Here is a 19,875-nt window from a genome sequence, read left to right on the forward strand (position 1 = left end):
TGGTGTAAAAATAGATTCCCATTTTTTTTTTGTTTTGGAGACATATGTTAACATTGGCAATTTTAATTCTGAAATTATAATTACAACTTATATAAACAAATATTTATTTTAAACATTATCTTTTAAACAGAATATATAATTTATTAGAGGCTGTTATGAACTCCTAAAACCCATCCTGTTTTGATTGCAGATATTATAGAACAACCAGTACTGGTACAAGGAAATAGTAACAGAAGATCTGTCAGTACCCTCAAACCTTGTGCTAAAGATGCATATATGCTTTTCCAGGTATTTTAGTTGATAAAAGTAATTTTTATTCTAAAATATAGTTTTGTGTAAATTTTTTAGTTGGGGATTTTATGTCTAATTTTTTTAATGTGAATTTTTTGAAAATATGTCAAAGTAGTATTAAAATAGTTCTAAAGAACAACTTTTATATTTACTTTATAGCTAATTAACGTGATAAAACGTTATGACTCACTTTAAGAAAATGAAATAAATGCAGAACTAGAAAACAGGTATATCAGAAACAACTAGTCATACAAAAAAAAAGTTTCTTTAAACAAGGAAAATTTAAGTAATAAATTTGGTCTGTGTAGTATAATTTGATACATAGATACCTGATTTTTACATCACTTGTCATGAATAAATAATTTTAGGTAAAACAAGATTAATCTGTACTGAAAATATTACTTCAGATTAAAAGCTTATTTCTTCATTTGAAATAATGTTAGATTAATCATTTATCTGTCTACTGTCTCTGTGTTGTCAGTGGTTATATGATTCTTTAAAAGTTTACTTATATAATCTATCAATTACACAATTTGTCAAAATTGGAATTACCAGTGCTTAGTTTCTAAGGAGCAAAAACATGTATTATATAAGAAGAGAGTTTTTTTAAAAGACTTATGAACTGCGAGTTTTGAAAAGCACATTTAATTCTAGCACGTGAAATTGTTGGATTTATTTTCCCAGGATCTTTGTCAGTTGGTTAATGCTGATGCTCCTTATTGGCTAGTGGGCATGACAGAAATGACTCGGACGTTTGGCCTCGAATTACTTGAGTCAGTCCTCAATGATTTTCCACAGGTCTTTTTACAAGTAAGCCATTTATAGTATCTTGTGACAAAGTTAATCTTAATTGTTTTACAGATTTTTTAAAGAAAGCAACGCGTATTTTTTTTCCACCTTAAAAGTGGCAAAGAGGCCAGACTTGGTGGTTCATGCCTGTAATCCCAACAGTTTGGGAGGCTGAGGTGGGAGGATTGCTTGAGCCCAGGAGTTCGAGACCAGCCTAGGCAACATAGTGAGACACCATCAATACAGAAAATAAAATGAAAAGGCTGGGTGCGGTGGCTCACGCCTGTAATCACAGCACTTTGGGAGGCCGAGGTGGGTGGGTCATAAGATCGGGAGTTTGAGATCAGCCTGGCCAATATGGTGAAACCCCGTCTCTACTAAAAATACAAAAATTAGCCAGGTGTGATGGCGGGTGCCTGTAGTCTCAGCTACTCGGGAGGCTGAGGCAGGAGAATCACTTGAACCTGGGAGGCAGAGGTTGCGGTGAGCCATGATTACACCACTTCACTCCGGTCTGGGTGACAGAGCAAGACACTGTCTCAAAAAAGATAAATAAAACAAAAATTTTTTAAAAAAGATAGGCGTGGTGGTGCATGTCTGTATTCCCTGCTGTTCAGGAGACTGAGGCAGGAGAATCGCTTGTGCCCAGGAGGTCAAGTTTGCAGTGAGCCATGTTCATGCCACTACATTCTAGCCTGGGTGAGAGAGCGAGACCCCATTTCTTAAATTAAAAAAAAAAAAAAATGAAGGAAAGAAAGATATGGAGAATTGTAGCCCAAACTTTAGACATATAACAGTTTAGTGTTACATTGCTTTTTTTTTTTAGTGCCTTAGCATTTTGGAATTTTAATAATAGAATATCTAGAGACAATCTATTAATAGTCAGGTATTTCCCAGTGTATGGGTCTGTGAAGGAAATGTGGAATGTGAGCTACTTGTGTAATATTTAAAAGCCTAAAGAAATTGTTGATTTTTACTTGCTTATATATCTAGCTATGTGTTTTCACATAACTTAAATGGGAAAGAACTAAAGTCCAAAATCAAGTCAGTGACTTGCACAGGGTCCCTTAGTTATTAAGCAGGTCTCGAACTGTAATTTAGGTTTTTTAACTACTCATCTAGTGCCTTCCCCTACCATGCTTCCTCCCTAAGTAATCCATTTTATCCTTTGCTCTTACCTACAAAATGAGTGAATCAAGTGCTACAGTAATATAAGATTTTTTAGGCCAGGATGTGGAGCTAAAATTAGTTTTATATGGCTCATAATTTTTGGTATACATTAGGCAATTGTTAAATGCTTTTGGCGAGCAGTATATACTGATGATTCCCTTTCTTGTAGTGTAATAGGATAAGCAGTATGTAGGTATAATTTGTCCAGCACTCTTGTATAAATAATAGTCATAGTAGCTGTCATTTCTCGACTGCCTTCTATGTGCTATGTGCCAGATTCCTTACATATTATATTCTCTTTTATCTTCCCAAATGCCTGAGATACCAGTTATCACTGTTTTACACATGAGGAAACTACAACATCCAGAGGGTTAAATAATTTGTCTGCAGTTTCGTGGTTTATAAGTGATGGAGTTGGGATTTGAACTCATGTTGATGCAAATTAGTTTCTCTCCGTATCCTGTCTTTTTTATTTACACATCACATCCCGACCATCACCTTCAAAATATATTCAGGATCTAATCAGTTCTTACCACTTCTACAATTATTCTAGTCTAAGCTACCATCATCTCTTACTTGAATTATTATGTTGGCTTCCTAACTGGTCTGCTTGCATATATATTAATACTTGTACCACTTATTATAGTTGTTTGTGACACCACATCCACAATGGTATTTTTAAAAAGTCGAATCTTTTTAGTCTCTTGTAAATTGCTTCAGTTGATAGATATCCTCCTTATCAGACTAAAAGATGAAGTGTCCTTATGCTCTGTGGAACTTTTCATGATTTAGTCCCCAATATTCCTTGATCTTGTTTCTTTCCTCTCTTCTCTTTACCCTCACCCTTTGGCCACACTGTCCTTCTTGTTGTTTGTGAAGTGCCTCAAGCAGACTCCTGCCCCAGGGCCTTTGTACTTACTATTCCTGGGCCTGGAATCCTTTTTTCCTTATATGGCTTGCTGTCTTACTTTTTTGAGGGCTTTGCTCAATCGTCAACTTACCAGACACATCTTCCCCAACCACATTGTGTAAAATGGCAACCTTTTTTCCTACCAGCACCATTATCTTTCTTATCTCTCTTTTTCTTTGTAGCATTTATCACCTCCTGCCTGACACACACACACACGTATATACGTATTATATACTATTACATATTGTGTATTATTTTATTTTCTCTCTTTCCCTACAAGAAGATAAACTCTATGAGGCAGGGATTTAGTACACTGTTGTATAGGTGTCTTTAGTAATAGTGCCTGGCATATGGCAGGTGTTTGATAAATATTTGAATGAATGAATTGGTTAATGAATTTGAATTTAAAATTTTTATGTTTGGGTCATGTTTTCTGACTTTATAGGAAAAGATTTGAAACCGTTTTTACAGATTTCTTTTCTTTTCTTTTCTTTTTTTTTTGAGACGGAGTCTTGCTCTGTCGCCCAGGTTGGAGTGCAATGGGCGATCTCAGTTCACTGCAAGCTCCGCCTCCCATGTTCACGCCATTCTCCTGCCTCAGCCTCCCGAGTAGTTGGTACCACAGGTGCCCGCCACCATGCCCGGCTAATTTTTTGTATTTTTTCTAGTAGAGATGGGGTTTCACCGTGTTGGCCAGGATGGTCTTGATCTGACCTCATGATCTGCCCACCTCGGCCTCCCAAAGTGCTGAGATTACAGGCGTGGGCCACCGCACCCGGCCTGTTTTTACGGATTTATTATACTTACAAAATTTACTTTATTCTTCCTGCTGTAAAGAATGGAAGAGGAAGAATTCTCTGTGTAAGATCCTAGAATTTCATCCTGTACAATTTTCTTCCAGAGATACATATTTGTTTCTTTTTTTAACTCATCATTCACATATGCAATCAAAATTTACCAGTCACTTAAGTTTTATGCCAAGTATACAGAAGTTAAATAAGACTGATAAAATCTTTGCCCTGTGGCACTTACAATTCTAATGGGGAGACAGATTTTAACTGAGTTGATAAGGCTTGATGAGTGCTGTGAAGGAAAAGTATTAAAAGTGTTAGGAAATGAATAACGGGACCAGACCTGGTGGAGAGTTGGTGATAAATCAAGGATAGGATACTTAAGCTTGTAAATGAAGGATTAAGAGTAGTTAGGAGATATAGAGAGAACAGGAAAAGAATACTCCACACAGAAGGAATTCAAAGAGCAGCGACCCTGAGAAAGGATGTCTTCTTTTCTAGAAAAATAAGCTTTAAGGGCATTGAAGCTTTCCCTTTTGCCTCAATGAAGTGTTGTAGTGGAAGATGAAAAAGGCAGTCTCAAAGATGATTTCTAGCTTTCTGGCTTGAACAGTGAACCATTTGCTGAGATGGAGTACTCCATGGGCAGAATTTTTTATCACAAAGGACACATTATTCATATATATACTAATTTCAAGGTATCTGTGAGATATGCAAAATGTTAGTTGGACTTATGCATTTCAAGGTTTGGGGCTGAAATTATAAATTTAAATGTTCCTGACATATAGTTGCTAATTGAAGATATGGGAGTGAATGAGATTTTCTGTGGTAAGAACCTAGAGTACAAAGCAAGGGCATGGTACTCTGGAACTCTGAGGAAGCTCAACATTAAACAGTTGAGGATGAGCATATACAAGAGACTGAGAACACAAGGCCAGAAGGCAGGAACAAATCTAAGAGAGTGTGACATAATAAAAGGCAAAAGCAAAGAAAGTTTCAAAATGAAGCAAGTAATCAGTTATATCAGGTGGTTCACAGAGATCTGGTAGGCGCAGTGGCTCACACCTGTAATCTTAGCACTTTGTCGGGCTGAGGCGGTCAGATGGCCTGAGCTCAGGAGTTCAGGACCAGCCTGGGCAACATAGTGAGACCTTGTCTCTACGAAAAATTAAAAAAAAAATCAGCTGGGCCTGGTGGCACATGCCTGTAGTCTCAGCTACTTGGACAGCTGAGAGGTGGGAGGATCGTTTGACCCCAGGAGGTCAAGGCTGCAGTGAGCCATGATCATACCACTGCACTCTAGCCTGCGTGACAGAGCAAGACCCTCTTTCAAAAACAAAACAAAACAAAAACAAAGAGATCTGATAAGATGAAGACTGGAAAGACTGGAAAGTGTTTGCTTTGGCCACAGAGATCATGATGAGTATAATGAGAAGTGGAGAAGTAAAGTTGGGATAGTTGGTGGTCGTGCTGGAGGAAACCCAACTGTAGTGAGTTGAGCAGTGAAAGGGAAACAGTGAATTGGTAAAACTTTTAAGAATTGCTTAAGAATTGCCGGTATGTTTATATATTAACCAATATACAAAATAATTATTTTTGTAAAATATGAAAGTGGACTTTACTTTTCATTTTGGCAGTCAAAGAAACTAACTAGATGTGAGAGTATAATTTCAAATCATTTATCTCTTAAGATCTCATTTTGGGGGAAAGAATGAAAACGTATATTAAAATATTTATAAAAGTCTGGAAGAGTATACATGCAGAAGTTAACAATGACTAGTCCACTTATCTCCAGGAGGTGAGATTAGGCAAGACTTTTATTTTTATCTTTTTATTTATCTGTGTTTTCGGATTTTCTTTCTTGAGAATCTGATTTTTTAAAACATACATTTAGTGGCTTATGCCTATAATCACAGCACTTTGGGAGGAGGCTGAGGCGAGCAGATCACCTGAGGTCAGGAGAGCCTGCCCAACATGGTGAAACCCCGTCTCTACTAAAAATACAAAAATTAGCCAGACGTGGTGGCATATGTCTGTAATCTCAGCTATTTGGGAGGCTGAGGCAGGAGAATTGCTTGAACCTGGGAGGTGGAGGTTGCAGTGAGCCGAGATTGTGCCATTGCACTCCAGCCTGGGTGACAGAGTGAAACCCCATCTCAAAAAAAAAAAAGATACATTTAAAAAATTTTGTGTTTCTGAGCAAACAGCCTGCTCTATGCCTTATTTTCCTTCTCTGTAAGATTAAAGGATTAGGTCAAATGATTTTCGTGATATTTTCTTTGTTTATAGCTTCAGTGAAATTTGAATGACGACAACAAAATGTATTTGAGGCTAGTCATTAAATACAGCCTAGGCCTTATATTGTCAGTGAAATGGGATTACTCTTGGCTAATATAGGCAGGGAATTAACAGGTTAAGGAGTGCTTTCTTCATGATATATCATGACTCTAAGTAAAATTTAAGAATTATTTGCAAGATTCCCTGACTTGTAAAATAATTATGCTTGTTTGCCATTGCATGTTTTATCAGCTCATCATGTTCTGTTCAAGCAGTCCAGGCAGAACAAAATTTTAAGTTAATTATTAAATCTCTGCATGAATAGAATTGTTCTTTGAAAAATGAAATCAGTGAATTATATAACTTATAGTTTATTAGGAAATTTTCTCTCCTCAGCTACCTATTTTAAACTATTTGCTTCAATTTGTATAGCTTGTTTTCTTTTCTTTTTCTTTTTTTTTTCTGTGTGAGATAGGGTCTTGCTGCATTGCCCAGATTGGAGTACAGTGGTGTGATCATGGCTCACTGCAGCCTCAACCTCCCTGGGCTCAAGTGATCCTCCCACTTTAGCCACCCAAGTAGCTGGGACCGCAGGAGGCACCACTATATCCAGCTAATTTTTGTTGTTGTTGTTGTTGTTGAGACAGGGTCTCCCTGTGTTGCTCAAGCTGCTCTTGAACTCCTGGATGCCAGCAATCCTCCCATCTCAGCCTCCCAAAGTGCTGAGATTCCAGGCCTGAGCCACCATGCCTGGCTCTATTTTCTTTCTTCTGTTTATGTTTTTAATTACCAGTGTCCAGCTAAAATTGAAGTTTCTGTTAATCACCAGTTACTTAATTCTAAAATCATTAAAATGTTCCTTTTAAACTTACATTCTTTCAAAAACTTCTTGTAATACTGATTATTATTATTATTATTATTTTTTGAGACAGCATCTTGCTCTGTTACCCAGACTGGAGGGCAGTGGCATGATCACGGCTCACTGCAGCCTTGACTTCCTGGGTTCAAGTGTTCCTTCCACCTCAGCCTCCCAAATAGCTGGGACTACTGGTGCGTGCCACCATACCTGGCTAATTTTTTAGGTTTTTTTTGTAGACATGGAGTCTTACTGTGTTGCCGAGGCTCATCTTGAACTCCTGGGCTCAAGCTGTCCTCCCACCTTGGGCTCCCAAAATGCTAAGATTACAGGCATGAGCCACCATGCTGGGCTCTGATGACTGTTCTGACCTTAGACTCTCTAAGTGCAATACGAATTTCAAAATTGTGTGTAAACTATAAAATAATAAAACATATAAACTTATAGTAAAGCTAAATTATTAATACTGGTTATTAAGAAGTTTTGTTTCCTAGTGAGACTGTTTTTGGAAGTATTAAGTAAAGTTAATTATTTTTTTCTTTCTTTTTTCCTTGCAAATAGCACCAAGAATTTAGTTTCCTCCTCAAAGAAAGGGTATGTCCTCTTGTGATAAAGCTCTTTTCTCCAAATATAAAGTTCAGACAAGGTTCCAGCACCTCGTCTTCTCCAGCACCAGTTGAAAAACCATATTTTCCTATCTGCATGCGTTTGCTGAGAGTAGTATCTGTTCTGATTAAGCAGTTTTACAGTCTTTTGGTAAGTGCTAATTTCCTTATGTATTTGTGTATATAGTTGCATGTTGTGCCCTTTGTAAAAAGTGGTCTGTTGTAGTGCGTTTAGTTTTTTCAATTCAGTTCAACAGAATTTTTTTTGAGTACCTACATGTATTCTAGGTACTCTAAAAGTTTGTTCTATCCTTTCTTGAATCTTGCTTATGTTTATAGAGTATTCATAATGTGTGAAGCAGCGTCATTGCCTGTTGTCTGAAGGCAGCATAGGAATTGTGGTTTTGGAACTCAGCTTCTTAGCTAATTGTCTGTATCTCATTTGAAGGATTATTAAAATTATAGTCTCTTCAGTTTATTCTGCTTTCATTTATACTGTTTCATATGTCTTAACAGATTAAAGCAAAGACATTAAAGATTTGGTCAAATCTAGGATTAGAAACCAATTATTTTGACTTACAGTCCAATATTGTATCTATTTTGCATAAGTTAATGGATGCCTATTATGTTGTGATATTTTGGATGATAATTCTATTTACGTAATGCTTTAGTCGTAAACATTCAAATACTGTTTCTCAGAAAAAATAATGCACCATGTTTTTTTAAAATTCTGTGTTAAGTCAAATTCAGCATTCTGTAATTTTTTCACATTTATATTCTTCTTCTTCTTCTTTTTTTTTTTTTGAGATGGAGTCTCCCTCTGTCGCCCAGGCTGGAGCGTAGTGGCACAATCTTGGCTCACTGCAACCTCCACCTCTTGGGTTCAAGCAATTCTCCTGTTTCAGCCTCCTGAGTAGCTGGGACTACAGGCACCCGCCACCACACCTAGCTAATTTTTGTATTTTTAGTAGAGATGGGGCTTCACCCTATTGGTCAGGCTGGTCTTGAACTCCTGACCTCAGGTGGTCCACCCACCTCAACCTCCCAAAGTGCTGGGATTACAGGCGTCAGCCACCACGCCTGGCCCTATATTCTAAAAACAGACAATATAATAATAGTAGGAGACTTCAATATTCTACTTCCAATAAAGATAGAACAACCAGACATAAGACTAATAAGGAAACAAAGGACTTGAACAACACTGTAGAACAGTTGGACCTAACAGACATATACAGAACACTCCACCTAACATCAGCAGAATACACATTCTTTTCAAGTGCACGTAGATTATTCTCAAGGATAAAGCTTATGTTAAGCCATAAAACAAGTCTCAACAAATTTAAGAAGATTGTAATCTCTGACCAAAGTGGAATCCAACCAGAAATCAATAGTGGAAGGAAAATGAGAAGAGTCTCAAATGTATGGAAATTAAACAACATACTAGTTAGGAGAAGGAGGGAAATAATAAAGAATACCACATAAATAAACAAAATGGAGAATAGAAAAGCAATAGAGAGAATCAATGAAAGTTGTTTTTTTTGAAAATTAAGAAAATTAACAAACCGTTATCCAGACTAAAAAGAGAAAATACTCAAATAACTAAAATCAGAAATGAAAGAGGAGACATTACAACTGATGCCACAGAAATAAGAAATTTAAAAGGATCATAAAAGACTACTAGGAAGAATTATGTGCCAACAAATTGGATAACCTAGAAGAAATGAATAAATTCCTTGAAACATACAACCTACTGAAACTGAATCACAAGAAAAAAATTAAACAGACCTATAACTAGTATGGAGATTGAATTAATAATGAAAAACCTTCCAACGAAGAAAAGCCCAAGAGCAGATGGCTTCACTGGAAAATTCTACCAAACACTGAAAGAACAATTAACACACTCCAAAGAATTGAAGAGGAGAGAAAACTTCCAAGCTCATTTTATGAGGCCAGCATTAATACCAAAGCCAGACAAAAATACTACAAGGAAAAAAAAAAACAGATCAAGCTCCCTGATAAATATTGATAAAAAAAATTCTCAAGAAAGTACAAGGAAACTTAACAGCATTTTAAAAGGATTCTATGCCATGACCAAGTGGGATCTATCCCTGGAATGTAAGGATGTTTCAACATACAAAAATCAGTTAATATAATACACTACATTAAAAGAATGAAGGTTAAAAACTACATGATCATTTCAATTGATGCAGAAAAAGTATTTGGCAAAATTCATCATCCTTTCATGGTAAAAACACTCAACAAACTAGGAATAGAACTAAACTACCTTAACCCAATAAATGCCATTTATGAAGAGACAATAACTAATAACTAATATCACACTTGATAGTGAAAACCTGAAAGCTTTCCCTCTAAGATCAGGAACAAGGCAAGATTGTCTACTCTTGCCACTTCTATTCAACATGGTACTGGAACTCCTAGCCAAAGCGACTAGGAATGAAAAAGAAATAAAAGGCATCCACATTGGAAAGGAAGAAGTAAAATTATCTGTTTGCTAATGTAATGTTATATTTAGAAAACCCTAAATATTCCACACCAGAAAAACTGTTAGAACTAATAAACATAACAAAGTTGCAAATATGTCTCTGTACACTAACAGTGAACAATTCCAGAAAGAAATTAAGAAAACAATTTCATTTGCAAAGTACCAAAAAGAATAAAATACTTAGGCATAAACTTAACCAAGAAGGTGAAAGACCTATGCATTGGAAACTATAAAACATTATTGAAAGAAATTTAAGACACAGAGAAATGGAAAGATATCCAGTGTTCATGATTAAAAGACTTAAAATTGTTAAAATGTCCATATAATCTAAAGAGATCTATGAATTAAATTCAGTTCCTATCAAAATTCCAACAGCACTTTTTGCAGAAGTAGAAGAAACCATCTTAAAATTCATATTGAATCTCAAGGGACCCTGAATTACCAAAACTATCTTGAGAAAAAAGAACAAAGTTGGAAGTCTCACACTCCCTGATTTTAAAACATATTACAAAGCTACAGTAATCAGAATAGCATAAAGTGGTACTGGCATAAAGACACACACAAAAACCCATGGAACAGAATGGAGAGCCCAAAAATAAACTCTCATATATATGGTCAAGTGATCTTTGAAAAGGGTGCCAAGACCAGTCAGTGGAGAAAGGATAGTCTCTTTAACCATTATGCTGGGAAAACCGGATATTCACATGCAAAAGAATGAGGTTAGACCCTTACCTTATGCCATGTACAAAAAATAATTCAAAATGGATTCATGAACTAAATACAAGATTTAAAACTAAAAAAATTCCTAAAAGAAAACATAGGAGAAAATCTTTATGACATTGGATTTCACAATGATTTCCTGACTATGATAGTAAAAGCACAGGCAACAAAAGCAACAGTAGACAAATGGAACTACATCAAACTTAAAATCTTCTGCACCTCAAAGAAAGCAGCCAGCAGAGTTGTATTAGTTTTCACACTGCTGATAAAGACATACCCGAGACTGGGCAATTTACAAAAGAAAGAGATTTATTGGACTTACAGTTCCATGTGGCTGGGGAGGCCTCACAATCATGGCTGAAGGTGAAAGGCACATCTCACATGGCGGCAGACAAGAGAAGAGCGCTTATGCAGGGAAACCCCCCTTTTAAAACCACCAGATCTTGTGAGACTTACTATCATGAGAACAGCATGGGAAAGACCTGCCTCCCATGATTCATTACCTCCCACCAGGTCCCTCCCACAACAGGTAGGAATTCAAGATGAGATTTGGGTGGGGACACAACCAAACCATATCATTCCGCCCCTGGCCTCCCAAGTCTCATAGGTCCTCATATTTCAAAACCAATCATGCCTTCCCAACAGTCCCCAAAGTCTTAACTCATTTCAGCATTAACTCAGAAGTCCACAGTCCAAAGGCTCAACTGAGACAAGGCAAGTCTTTTCTGCCTATGAGCCTGTAAAATCAAAACAAGTTAATTACTTCCTAGATACAATGGGGGTACAAGCATTGGGTAAATACAGCCATTCTAAATGGGAGAAACTTGCCAAAACAAAGGGGCTACAGGCCCCATGCAAGTCCGAAATTCAGCAGGGCGGTCAAATCTTAAAGCTCCAAAATGACGTCCTTTGACTCCATGTCTGACATCCAGATCACACCGATGCAAGAGGAGGGTTCCCATGGTCTTGGGCAGCTCCATTCCTGTGGCTTTGCAGGATACAGCCTCCCTTCCAGCTGCTTTCATGGCCTGCTGTTGAGTGTCTGTAGCTCTTCCAGGTGCACGGTGCAAGCTGTTGGTGAATCTGTCATTCTGGTGTCTGGACGGTGGCCCTCTTCTCACAGCTCCACTAGGCGGTGCTCCAGTAGGAACTCTGTGTGGGGGCTGTGACCTCATATTTCCCTTCTGTATTGCCCTAGCAGAGGTTCTCCATGAAGACCCTGCCCCTACAGCAAACTTCTGCCTGGGCATCCAGACATTTCCATACATCTTCTGAAATCTAGGCAGAGGTTTCCAAACCTCAGTTCTTGACTTCTGTGCACTCACAGGCTCAACACCATGTGGAAGCTACCGAGACTTGATGCTTGCACCCTCTGAAGCTACGGCCCGAGCTCTATGTTGGCCCCTTTCAGTCACAGCTGGAGTGGCTGGGATGCAGGGGACCAAGCACACAGCACAGGGACCCTGGGCCCAGCCCACGAAACCACGTTTTCCTCATAGGCCTCTGGATCTGTGATGGGAGGGGCTGCCTCAAAGGTCTCTGACATGTCCTGGAGACATTTTCCCCATTGTCTTGGTGATTAACATTTAGCTCCTTGTTACTTATGCAAATCTCTACAGCCAGCTTGAAATTCTCCTCAGAAAATGGGATTTTCTTTTCTTTTTGCGGGGAGGGATGGAGTCTTGCTCTGTATCCCAGGCTGGAGTGCAGTGGCCCGATCTTGGCTCACTGCAACCTCCGCCTCCTGGGTTCAAGTGATTCTCCTGCCTCAGCCTCCTGAGTATCTAGGATGACAGGTGTGAGCCACCACACCCGGCTAATTTTTGTATTTTTAGTAGAGACGGGGTTTCGCCATGTTGGCCAGGCTGGTCTTGAACTCCTGACCTCAAGCAACCCACCCGCCTCGGCCTCCCAAAGTGCTGGGATTACAGGCATGAGCCACTGCGCCCGGCCTGGATGTTCTTTTCTATTGCATTGTCAGGCTGCAAATTTTCCAACCTTTTATGCTTTTTTTTCCTTTTAAAACTGAATGTCTTTAACAGCACCCAAGTCACCTCTTGAATGCTTTGCTGCTTAGAAATGTCTTCTGCTAGCTGGGCGTAATGGCTCATGCCTGTAATCCCAGCACTTTGACAGACTGAGGCGGGCAGATCATGAGGTCAGGAGATCGAGACCATTCTGGCTAACATGGTGAAACCCCATCTCCACTAAAAAATACAAAAAAAAGCTAGCCGGGCATGGCGGCAGGCACCTGTAGTCCCAGCTACTCGGGAGGCTAAGGCAGGAGAATGGCGTAAACCCAGGAGGCAGAGCTTGCAATGAGCCGAGATCACGCCACTGCACTCCAGCCTGGGTGACAGAGCGAGACTCCATCTCAAAAAAAAAAAAAGAAAGAAAGAAATGCCTTCTGCCAGTTACCCTAAATCATTTCTCCCAAGTTCAAAGTTCCACAAATCTCTAGGGCAGGGGCAAAACGCTGCCAGTCTCTTTGCTAAAACATAACAAGAGTCACCTTTACTCCAGTTCCCAACAAGTTCCTCATCTCCATCTGAGACCATCTCATCCTGGATTTCATTTTCCATATCCTTATCAGCATTTTGGTCAAAGCCATTCAAGTCTCTAGGAAGTTCCAAACTTTCCCACATTTTTGTGTCTTCTTCTGAGCCCTCCAAATTGTTCCAACATCTGCCTGTTACGCAGTTCCGAAGTCACTTCCACATTTTTAGGTATCTTTTCCACAGCACCCCACTCCTGGTTCCAATTTACTGTAGTAGTCCATTTTCACACTGCTGATAAAGACATACCCAAGACTGGGCAATTTACAAAATAAAGAAGATTAATGGACTTACAGTTCCACATGGCTGGCGAGGCCTCACAATCTTGGAGGAAGGTGAAAGGCACATCACAAATGGTGGTAGACACAAGAAGAGAGCTTTTGCAGAGAAACTCCCTTTTTAAAACCATCAGATCTCGTGAGATTTATTCACTATCGTGATAACAGCATGAGAAAGACCTGTCCCCATGATTCAATTACCTCCCACCAGGTCCCTCCCAGAACACGTGGAAATTAAAGATGAGATTTGGTTGGGGACACAGCCCCAAACCATATCCAGAGTGAAAAGGCAACAACTTGGGAGAAAAGATTCACAAATTGCGTATCTGAAAAGGGATTAATATCCAAAATATATAAAGAACTACAACTCAACAACAACAAAAAACTAATGTTAAAAAATATTCATGTCACAGGACATGAATAGATATTTCTCCAAAGAAGATATACCAGTGTCCAACAAGCATATGAAAAGATGCTCAACATCTCCAATCATTAGAGAAATGCAGAGCAAAACTGTAATAAGGCTTATGCCCATGAGTGGTCACTGTTAAAAACACAACAGAACACCAGAAAATAACAAGTGTTGGCAACGATGTGGAGAAAATTGGAACCCTTGTGCACTGTTGATGGGAATATAAAATGGTGCAGCCTCAATGGAAAGCAGTATGGAGATTCCCCAAAAACCTGAAAACAGAATTACCATATGACCCAGCAATACTACTTATGCATATAAATTCAAAAGAATTGAAAGTGTGATTTGAAAGAAATGCTTGTACACCCATGTTCATTGTCGCATTTTTGTAATAGCCAAGAGGTGAAAGCAGTTCCAGTGTTCATTGTCAGATGAACAAACCAAGAAAATACAGTGTATACGTATGTTGAAATATCATTCAGCCTTAAAGAAGGAAATCCTGTTACTGGAACTTTGAGGACATTATGCTGAGTGAAATAAGTGAGTCAAGAGGACAAATTACTGTGTAATTCCACTTATGCGTGGTACCTTGAGTAGTCAAATTCATAGAGAAAATGGAATGGTCATTGCCAAGGACCAGGAGGACAAAGGGATAAGGAGTTAGTGTTGAGTGGGTATAGCATTTCAGTTTTGCAAGATAAAAAAGTTCTAGAGGCCAGGTGTGGTGGTGCATGCCTGTAATCCCAGCACTTTGTAAGGCCAAGGTGGATGGATCACCTGAGCTCAGGAGTTTGAGACCTTGGCCAACATGGTGAAACCCTGTCTCTACTAAAAATACAAAAAAATGAGCTGGGTGTGGTGGCGCACACCTGTAATTCCAACTACTTGATAGGCTGAGGCAGGAGAATTGCTTGAATCTGGGAGGCAGAGGTTGCAGTGAGCTGAGATCACACCATTGCACTCCAGCCTGGGTGACAAGAGCAAGACTCCGTCTCAGGAAAAAAAAAAAAGTTCTAGAGAGTTTTTTACACAACAGTGTGAAACAGTTGATACTACTCAACTGTACATGTAAATATTGTTGGGGTTTTATATTGTATGGTTTTACCACAATTAAATATTTTTTAATATTGAAAAGATTCCTCCACTCCCATGTTTATTGCAGCACTATTCATGAGATTTAGTAGCAACCAAAGTATTCATCGACAGATGAATGGATAGAGAAAAGTTAGTACATATAGGCAATGGAGTACTATTCAACCATTAAAAAAAAAAAATGAGATCCTGTCATTTCCAACAATATGGATGGAACTGCAGGACATTATGTTAAGTGAAATTAGCCAGGCATAGAAAGACAAACTTCACATGTTCTCACTCGTTTGTAAGAGCTAAAAGTTAAAACAATTGAACTAATGGAGAGAGAGAGAATAGAATGATGGTTACCAGCAGCTGGGAAGGGTGGTGGAGATGGGGAGCAGGGGGAAAGTAGGGATGGTTGATGGGTACAAAAATACAGGTAGATAGAATGAATAAGATCTAGTATTTGATAGCACAACAGGGTGATTAGTCAACAATGATGTACATTTAAAAATAACTAAAAGAGGCCAGGCGCCGTGGCTCACGCTTGTAGTCCCAGCATTTTGGGAGGCCAAGGCAGCCAGATCACATGAGGTCGGGAGTTCAAGACCAGCCTGACCAACATGGAGAAACCCCGTCTCTACTAAAAATACAAAATTAGCCGGGCATAGTGGTGTATGCCTGTAATCCCAGCTACTCGGGAGGCTGAGGCAGGAGAATCGCTTGAACCTGGGAGGTGGAGGTTGCAGCGAGCCAAGATTGTGCCATTGTACTCCAGGCTGGGCAACAAGAGCAAAACTCCATCTCTAAATAAATAAGTAAATAAATAAGTATAATTGGAATGTTTTAGCACAAAGAAATGATAAATGCTTGGGGTGATGTGTAGCCCATTTCCCCTGATGTAATGATTATGCATTATATGCCTGTATCAGAATATTTCGTTTACTCTATAAATGTTACATACCTACTATATACTCATAAAAATTAAAAAAAATATTTTTAAGTAAACAAAATAGTGGAAATGAAAATAATTACAATATAGTAATATCAGTCACCACGGAAAGTCAACAGGATAGGAGGGATTTTTAAAAAGGAGAAGAACTTTAAGGGCCAGTGTAGTTGCCATAGTTGCTATTAAATCAGGTGGTCAGGTCATGTGGTGGTCCAAATGTTTAGCAAGTTTTTATTCTTGTCACTAGGCCAACTAAATACCACTTCCTCACTTGTTCCCTAAATATTAGCAGGGCTGTCTTAGAAGGGCTCCTCCTCCTTCTTTCTTTAGAATGTTTCTTAGCTACATTAAGTTAAGACTATAGGAAGAGAAAACAGTTCCCCTTTTCCTTTTCATATCCACTAGTCAGTCCTGGAGAAACAAGTATTCTGTTCTTCTCAGTCATGCAGCCTAGTTACATCTTCATAGTAACAAATGGAAAATTCACATTTTGTTTCTGTTGCTAACCAGGACCTCCCAACTTATTTATCATCATCATCTTTTTTTTTTTTAAATAAAATTTGATGCTATGGGTTGAATTATATCCCCCAGAATTAATATATTGAAGCCCCAGTCCCCAGTCCCCAACATGACAGTGTTTGGATATGTGGCCTTTGGGAGATAATTAGGCTTAGATGAAGGCATGAGGGTGGGACCCTCATGATGGGATTAGTTCCCTCATGATGGGATTAGTTCCCTTGTAGAAAGACACCAGAGCATACTTGCTCTCTCACTTTCTTGCCCTCCACCATGTGAAGACAAAGGAAGAAAGCATCCATTTGCAAGCTCAGAACAGGGCCCTCAGCAGAACCTGACCACGCTAACACCTCCATCTCATATTTCCAGCCTCCAGAATTGTAACAAATAAATTTCTGTCATTTAAGCCACGACAGACTAAAGATACTTGGGCCAAGCTGAGATACTTGGTTTCTGTCTGTCAATTCTGTTATTTAACAAATTTATCTAATAACCTTTTCAGAGGTACAGATATCTTAATTCCTCAGTAATTTCCATTTTGGGTGAAATTGTTTTATTGAGTTCATCTGTTCCGGACACTGTACAAAGTAATTGTCTTAGTTCGGGCTGTTATATAAAATATGCCAGAAACTGTGTAGCTTAAATCTCAAAGTTCTGGAGCCTCAGAAATCTAAGATCAAGCTACTAGCATATCTGGTGTCTGGTAAGGGTGTACCTCCTGGTTTGCAGATGTCTGTCTTCTCATTTTATTCTTATATGGTGGAGAGTAGAGAGAGGAAGAAGCCTCTCAAGTATCTCCTTATAAGGGCACAATCCCATTCATGAGGGTTTCAGCCTTATGACCTGATTTCCTCCGAAAGACTCCACCTTCAAATATCATCCCACTGGGGAATAGGCTTCAACACATGAATTTTGGGGGTATATAAACATTTAGACCATAGCATTGCTTTGCATACATTAATACATTTTTACTTTACTACAGCCCTATGAAGCAGACATTCGTATTTGTGTTTTATAGCTGAGAAAATGAGGACCAGGATGCTTATATAGTTTGCCTGAGATGATGCAGTTTATAAGCTGCAAAACTGGGGTGTTAACTAATTTTTTAGGCTCCATAACACACTTTTAACCCCACTGCACTTTACTACTTCACTGTTTTCTTAGTTCTCACTCTCTCTTTTTTTTCTTTCTCCAAGGCTGACAGTGCCAAGTTTCTTGTATTGCTTCTATACCATATTTTGACCTTTGTCCCTTTGATTGGTGGGGGTATAAGGGGACAAGGTGGGACAGATGACAGCACAGCCAGCAACAGAAAAAAATGGAAAGTTACTGCCTAAACGAAGCGGAAGGCCTGTTTTCCTGCTTTACTTGTGAATTGCGGGTGATGATCAACTGGTAAAACATTGGTTCCTAATAAGGAACTCTAGGACTGAGTTTGCAAAGTTGAGATTTTCAGATATATATAAGAAAGTAATTCCTCAGTATTGTAATTGGATACATTGGGACATGTTAGCTTAGAAAAATTTAGGCATTCTACAGTTTCTTCAAGGGCAAAAGTTAGAGGCCTGGTAGTTGGGGGGTAAGCTATATATGGTTGGTATGTGATGCCTCTCTCTTATTTGTCTGTATTTTCTTTATTTAAACCTGGAAATGGTACATCTCCTAGAAGACATACTAGAGGAATAATTCTTATACTTTTTCGTCTCAAGACTGCTTTATACTCTTTTATTACTTTTTTTGCAACAGGAAGTGGTCATTTAATAACCATGTGGAAGAGGGGGTGCTACCATTCAAAACACCCCGACGGGTCACAGAATGTTCCAGAGCAGAAAGGCGCTGGGGATGCCCTGGCTGTCTGCCACCTCTAGCAGCACACTACTGTTCCAGTCATTCAGCCCTTTGTGTCCCTACTAGTCCCTGAAATCGCCTCAGCTGAGTGATACTGGGAGTGGGTGGTGAGAGAGGAATGCTGGGAGGGAGTGACGCTTGGGGAACCAAGATAGAGGTATCAGGACCCAAAATAAATAAATCATGTTGAATGCCCTATGAAAACAGTGACCCCTTTATATTCTTAAAAAATATGTAGGAGCTTTTGTGTGAGTTATTTCTATCATTAGTTACTTTATTAAGAATTAAAGCTGAAATGATACTAAACCTATTACATGTTAACATAAATTATTTTTATGAAAAACAATTATGTTTTAAAGAAAAAAATTATTTTACATTTTCCAAATGTAAATGTCTTGAATGTCTGGTTTAATAGGAGACAGCTGGATTCTCATATCTTTTGTCTTCATTCTGTTGTGATATTTTTTTGGGTTGACACATAACGATGAAAATCTGGCTTCATAAAGACATGTAGTTGAAAGGCAGAATTATATTAATGGCCTTTTTAGATAATAATGGTGGATATTCTTCTTTGATACTATACCAAACGGTACACTTTCTTTCTTTGTTTATGTTCTTGAGACGGAGTCTTGCTCTGTCACCCTGGCTGGAGTGCAGTGGCGTGATCTCGGCTCACTGTAAGCTCCGCCTCCTGGGTTCATTCCATTCTCCTGCCTCAGCTTCCTGAGTAGCTGGGACTACTGGCACCTGCCACCACGCCCAGCTAATTTTTTGTATTTTTAGTAGAGACGGGGTTTCACCACATTAGCCAGGATGGTCTCGATCTCCTGACCTCGTGATCTGCCGGCCTCTGCCTCCCAAAGCGTTGGAATTACTGCGTGAGCCACCACACCCTGCCAACACTTTCTTACAGGTCTAGGATCTGAAACGTTTTTATACTGTGTTACAGTAAAATTCATTTCATTGGTCTTACATTTCAAATGGATCTTTTAGTCATGCATGATTTTGTAACATCATGTATTTTAGTTGTGTAGATATTCCAAATGTTATCACTTCCTGCAAATATTACATTTGTTAATATCACCACCATTTATCAGAAGAGTCTTAGGTTATAGGGTAGATACAGGTTTTTTTAAATTCTGATTTTTATTTGAAAGCTCAAATTTTATTATTGGCAACAAACACTGTCAGTTGTTTACCCTAAAGTGACAGGCGTACTTTGTTTATTTTTGAGAAACTGTTCGTACAGTATATACAAATGTAAATAATCATGATTTACTGTTTGCTTTTTCAGTTAAAATGTTATTCCACAGGGTAAAAAGACTAGC

The 19,875-nt window shown here is 38.7% G+C and overlaps 1 protein-coding gene across 7 annotated transcripts in view; it reads left to right on the forward strand.

Moving 5' to 3' along the window:
- Positions 1-19,875, forward strand: part of MON2 (MON2 homolog, regulator of endosome-to-Golgi trafficking) — a 137,079-nt gene that overhangs the window by 33,521 nt on the left and 83,683 nt on the right. For all 7 annotated transcript variants that reach the window (XM_054444098.2, XM_054444099.2, XM_054444103.1 and 4 more), the window contains 3 exons: positions 191-288; positions 976-1,101; positions 7,646-7,840. In XM_054444098.2, coding sequence (XP_054300073.1) covers positions 191-288; positions 976-1,101; positions 7,646-7,840 — 419 coding nt within the window. The remainder of the gene's footprint in view (positions 1-190; positions 289-975; positions 1,102-7,645; positions 7,841-19,875) is intronic.

This window comes from Pongo pygmaeus, chromosome 10 (genome assembly GCF_028885625.2).
Source record: "Pongo pygmaeus isolate AG05252 chromosome 10, NHGRI_mPonPyg2-v2.0_pri, whole genome shotgun sequence".
Taxonomy (NCBI): Eukaryota; Metazoa; Chordata; class Mammalia; order Primates; family Hominidae; genus Pongo; species Pongo pygmaeus.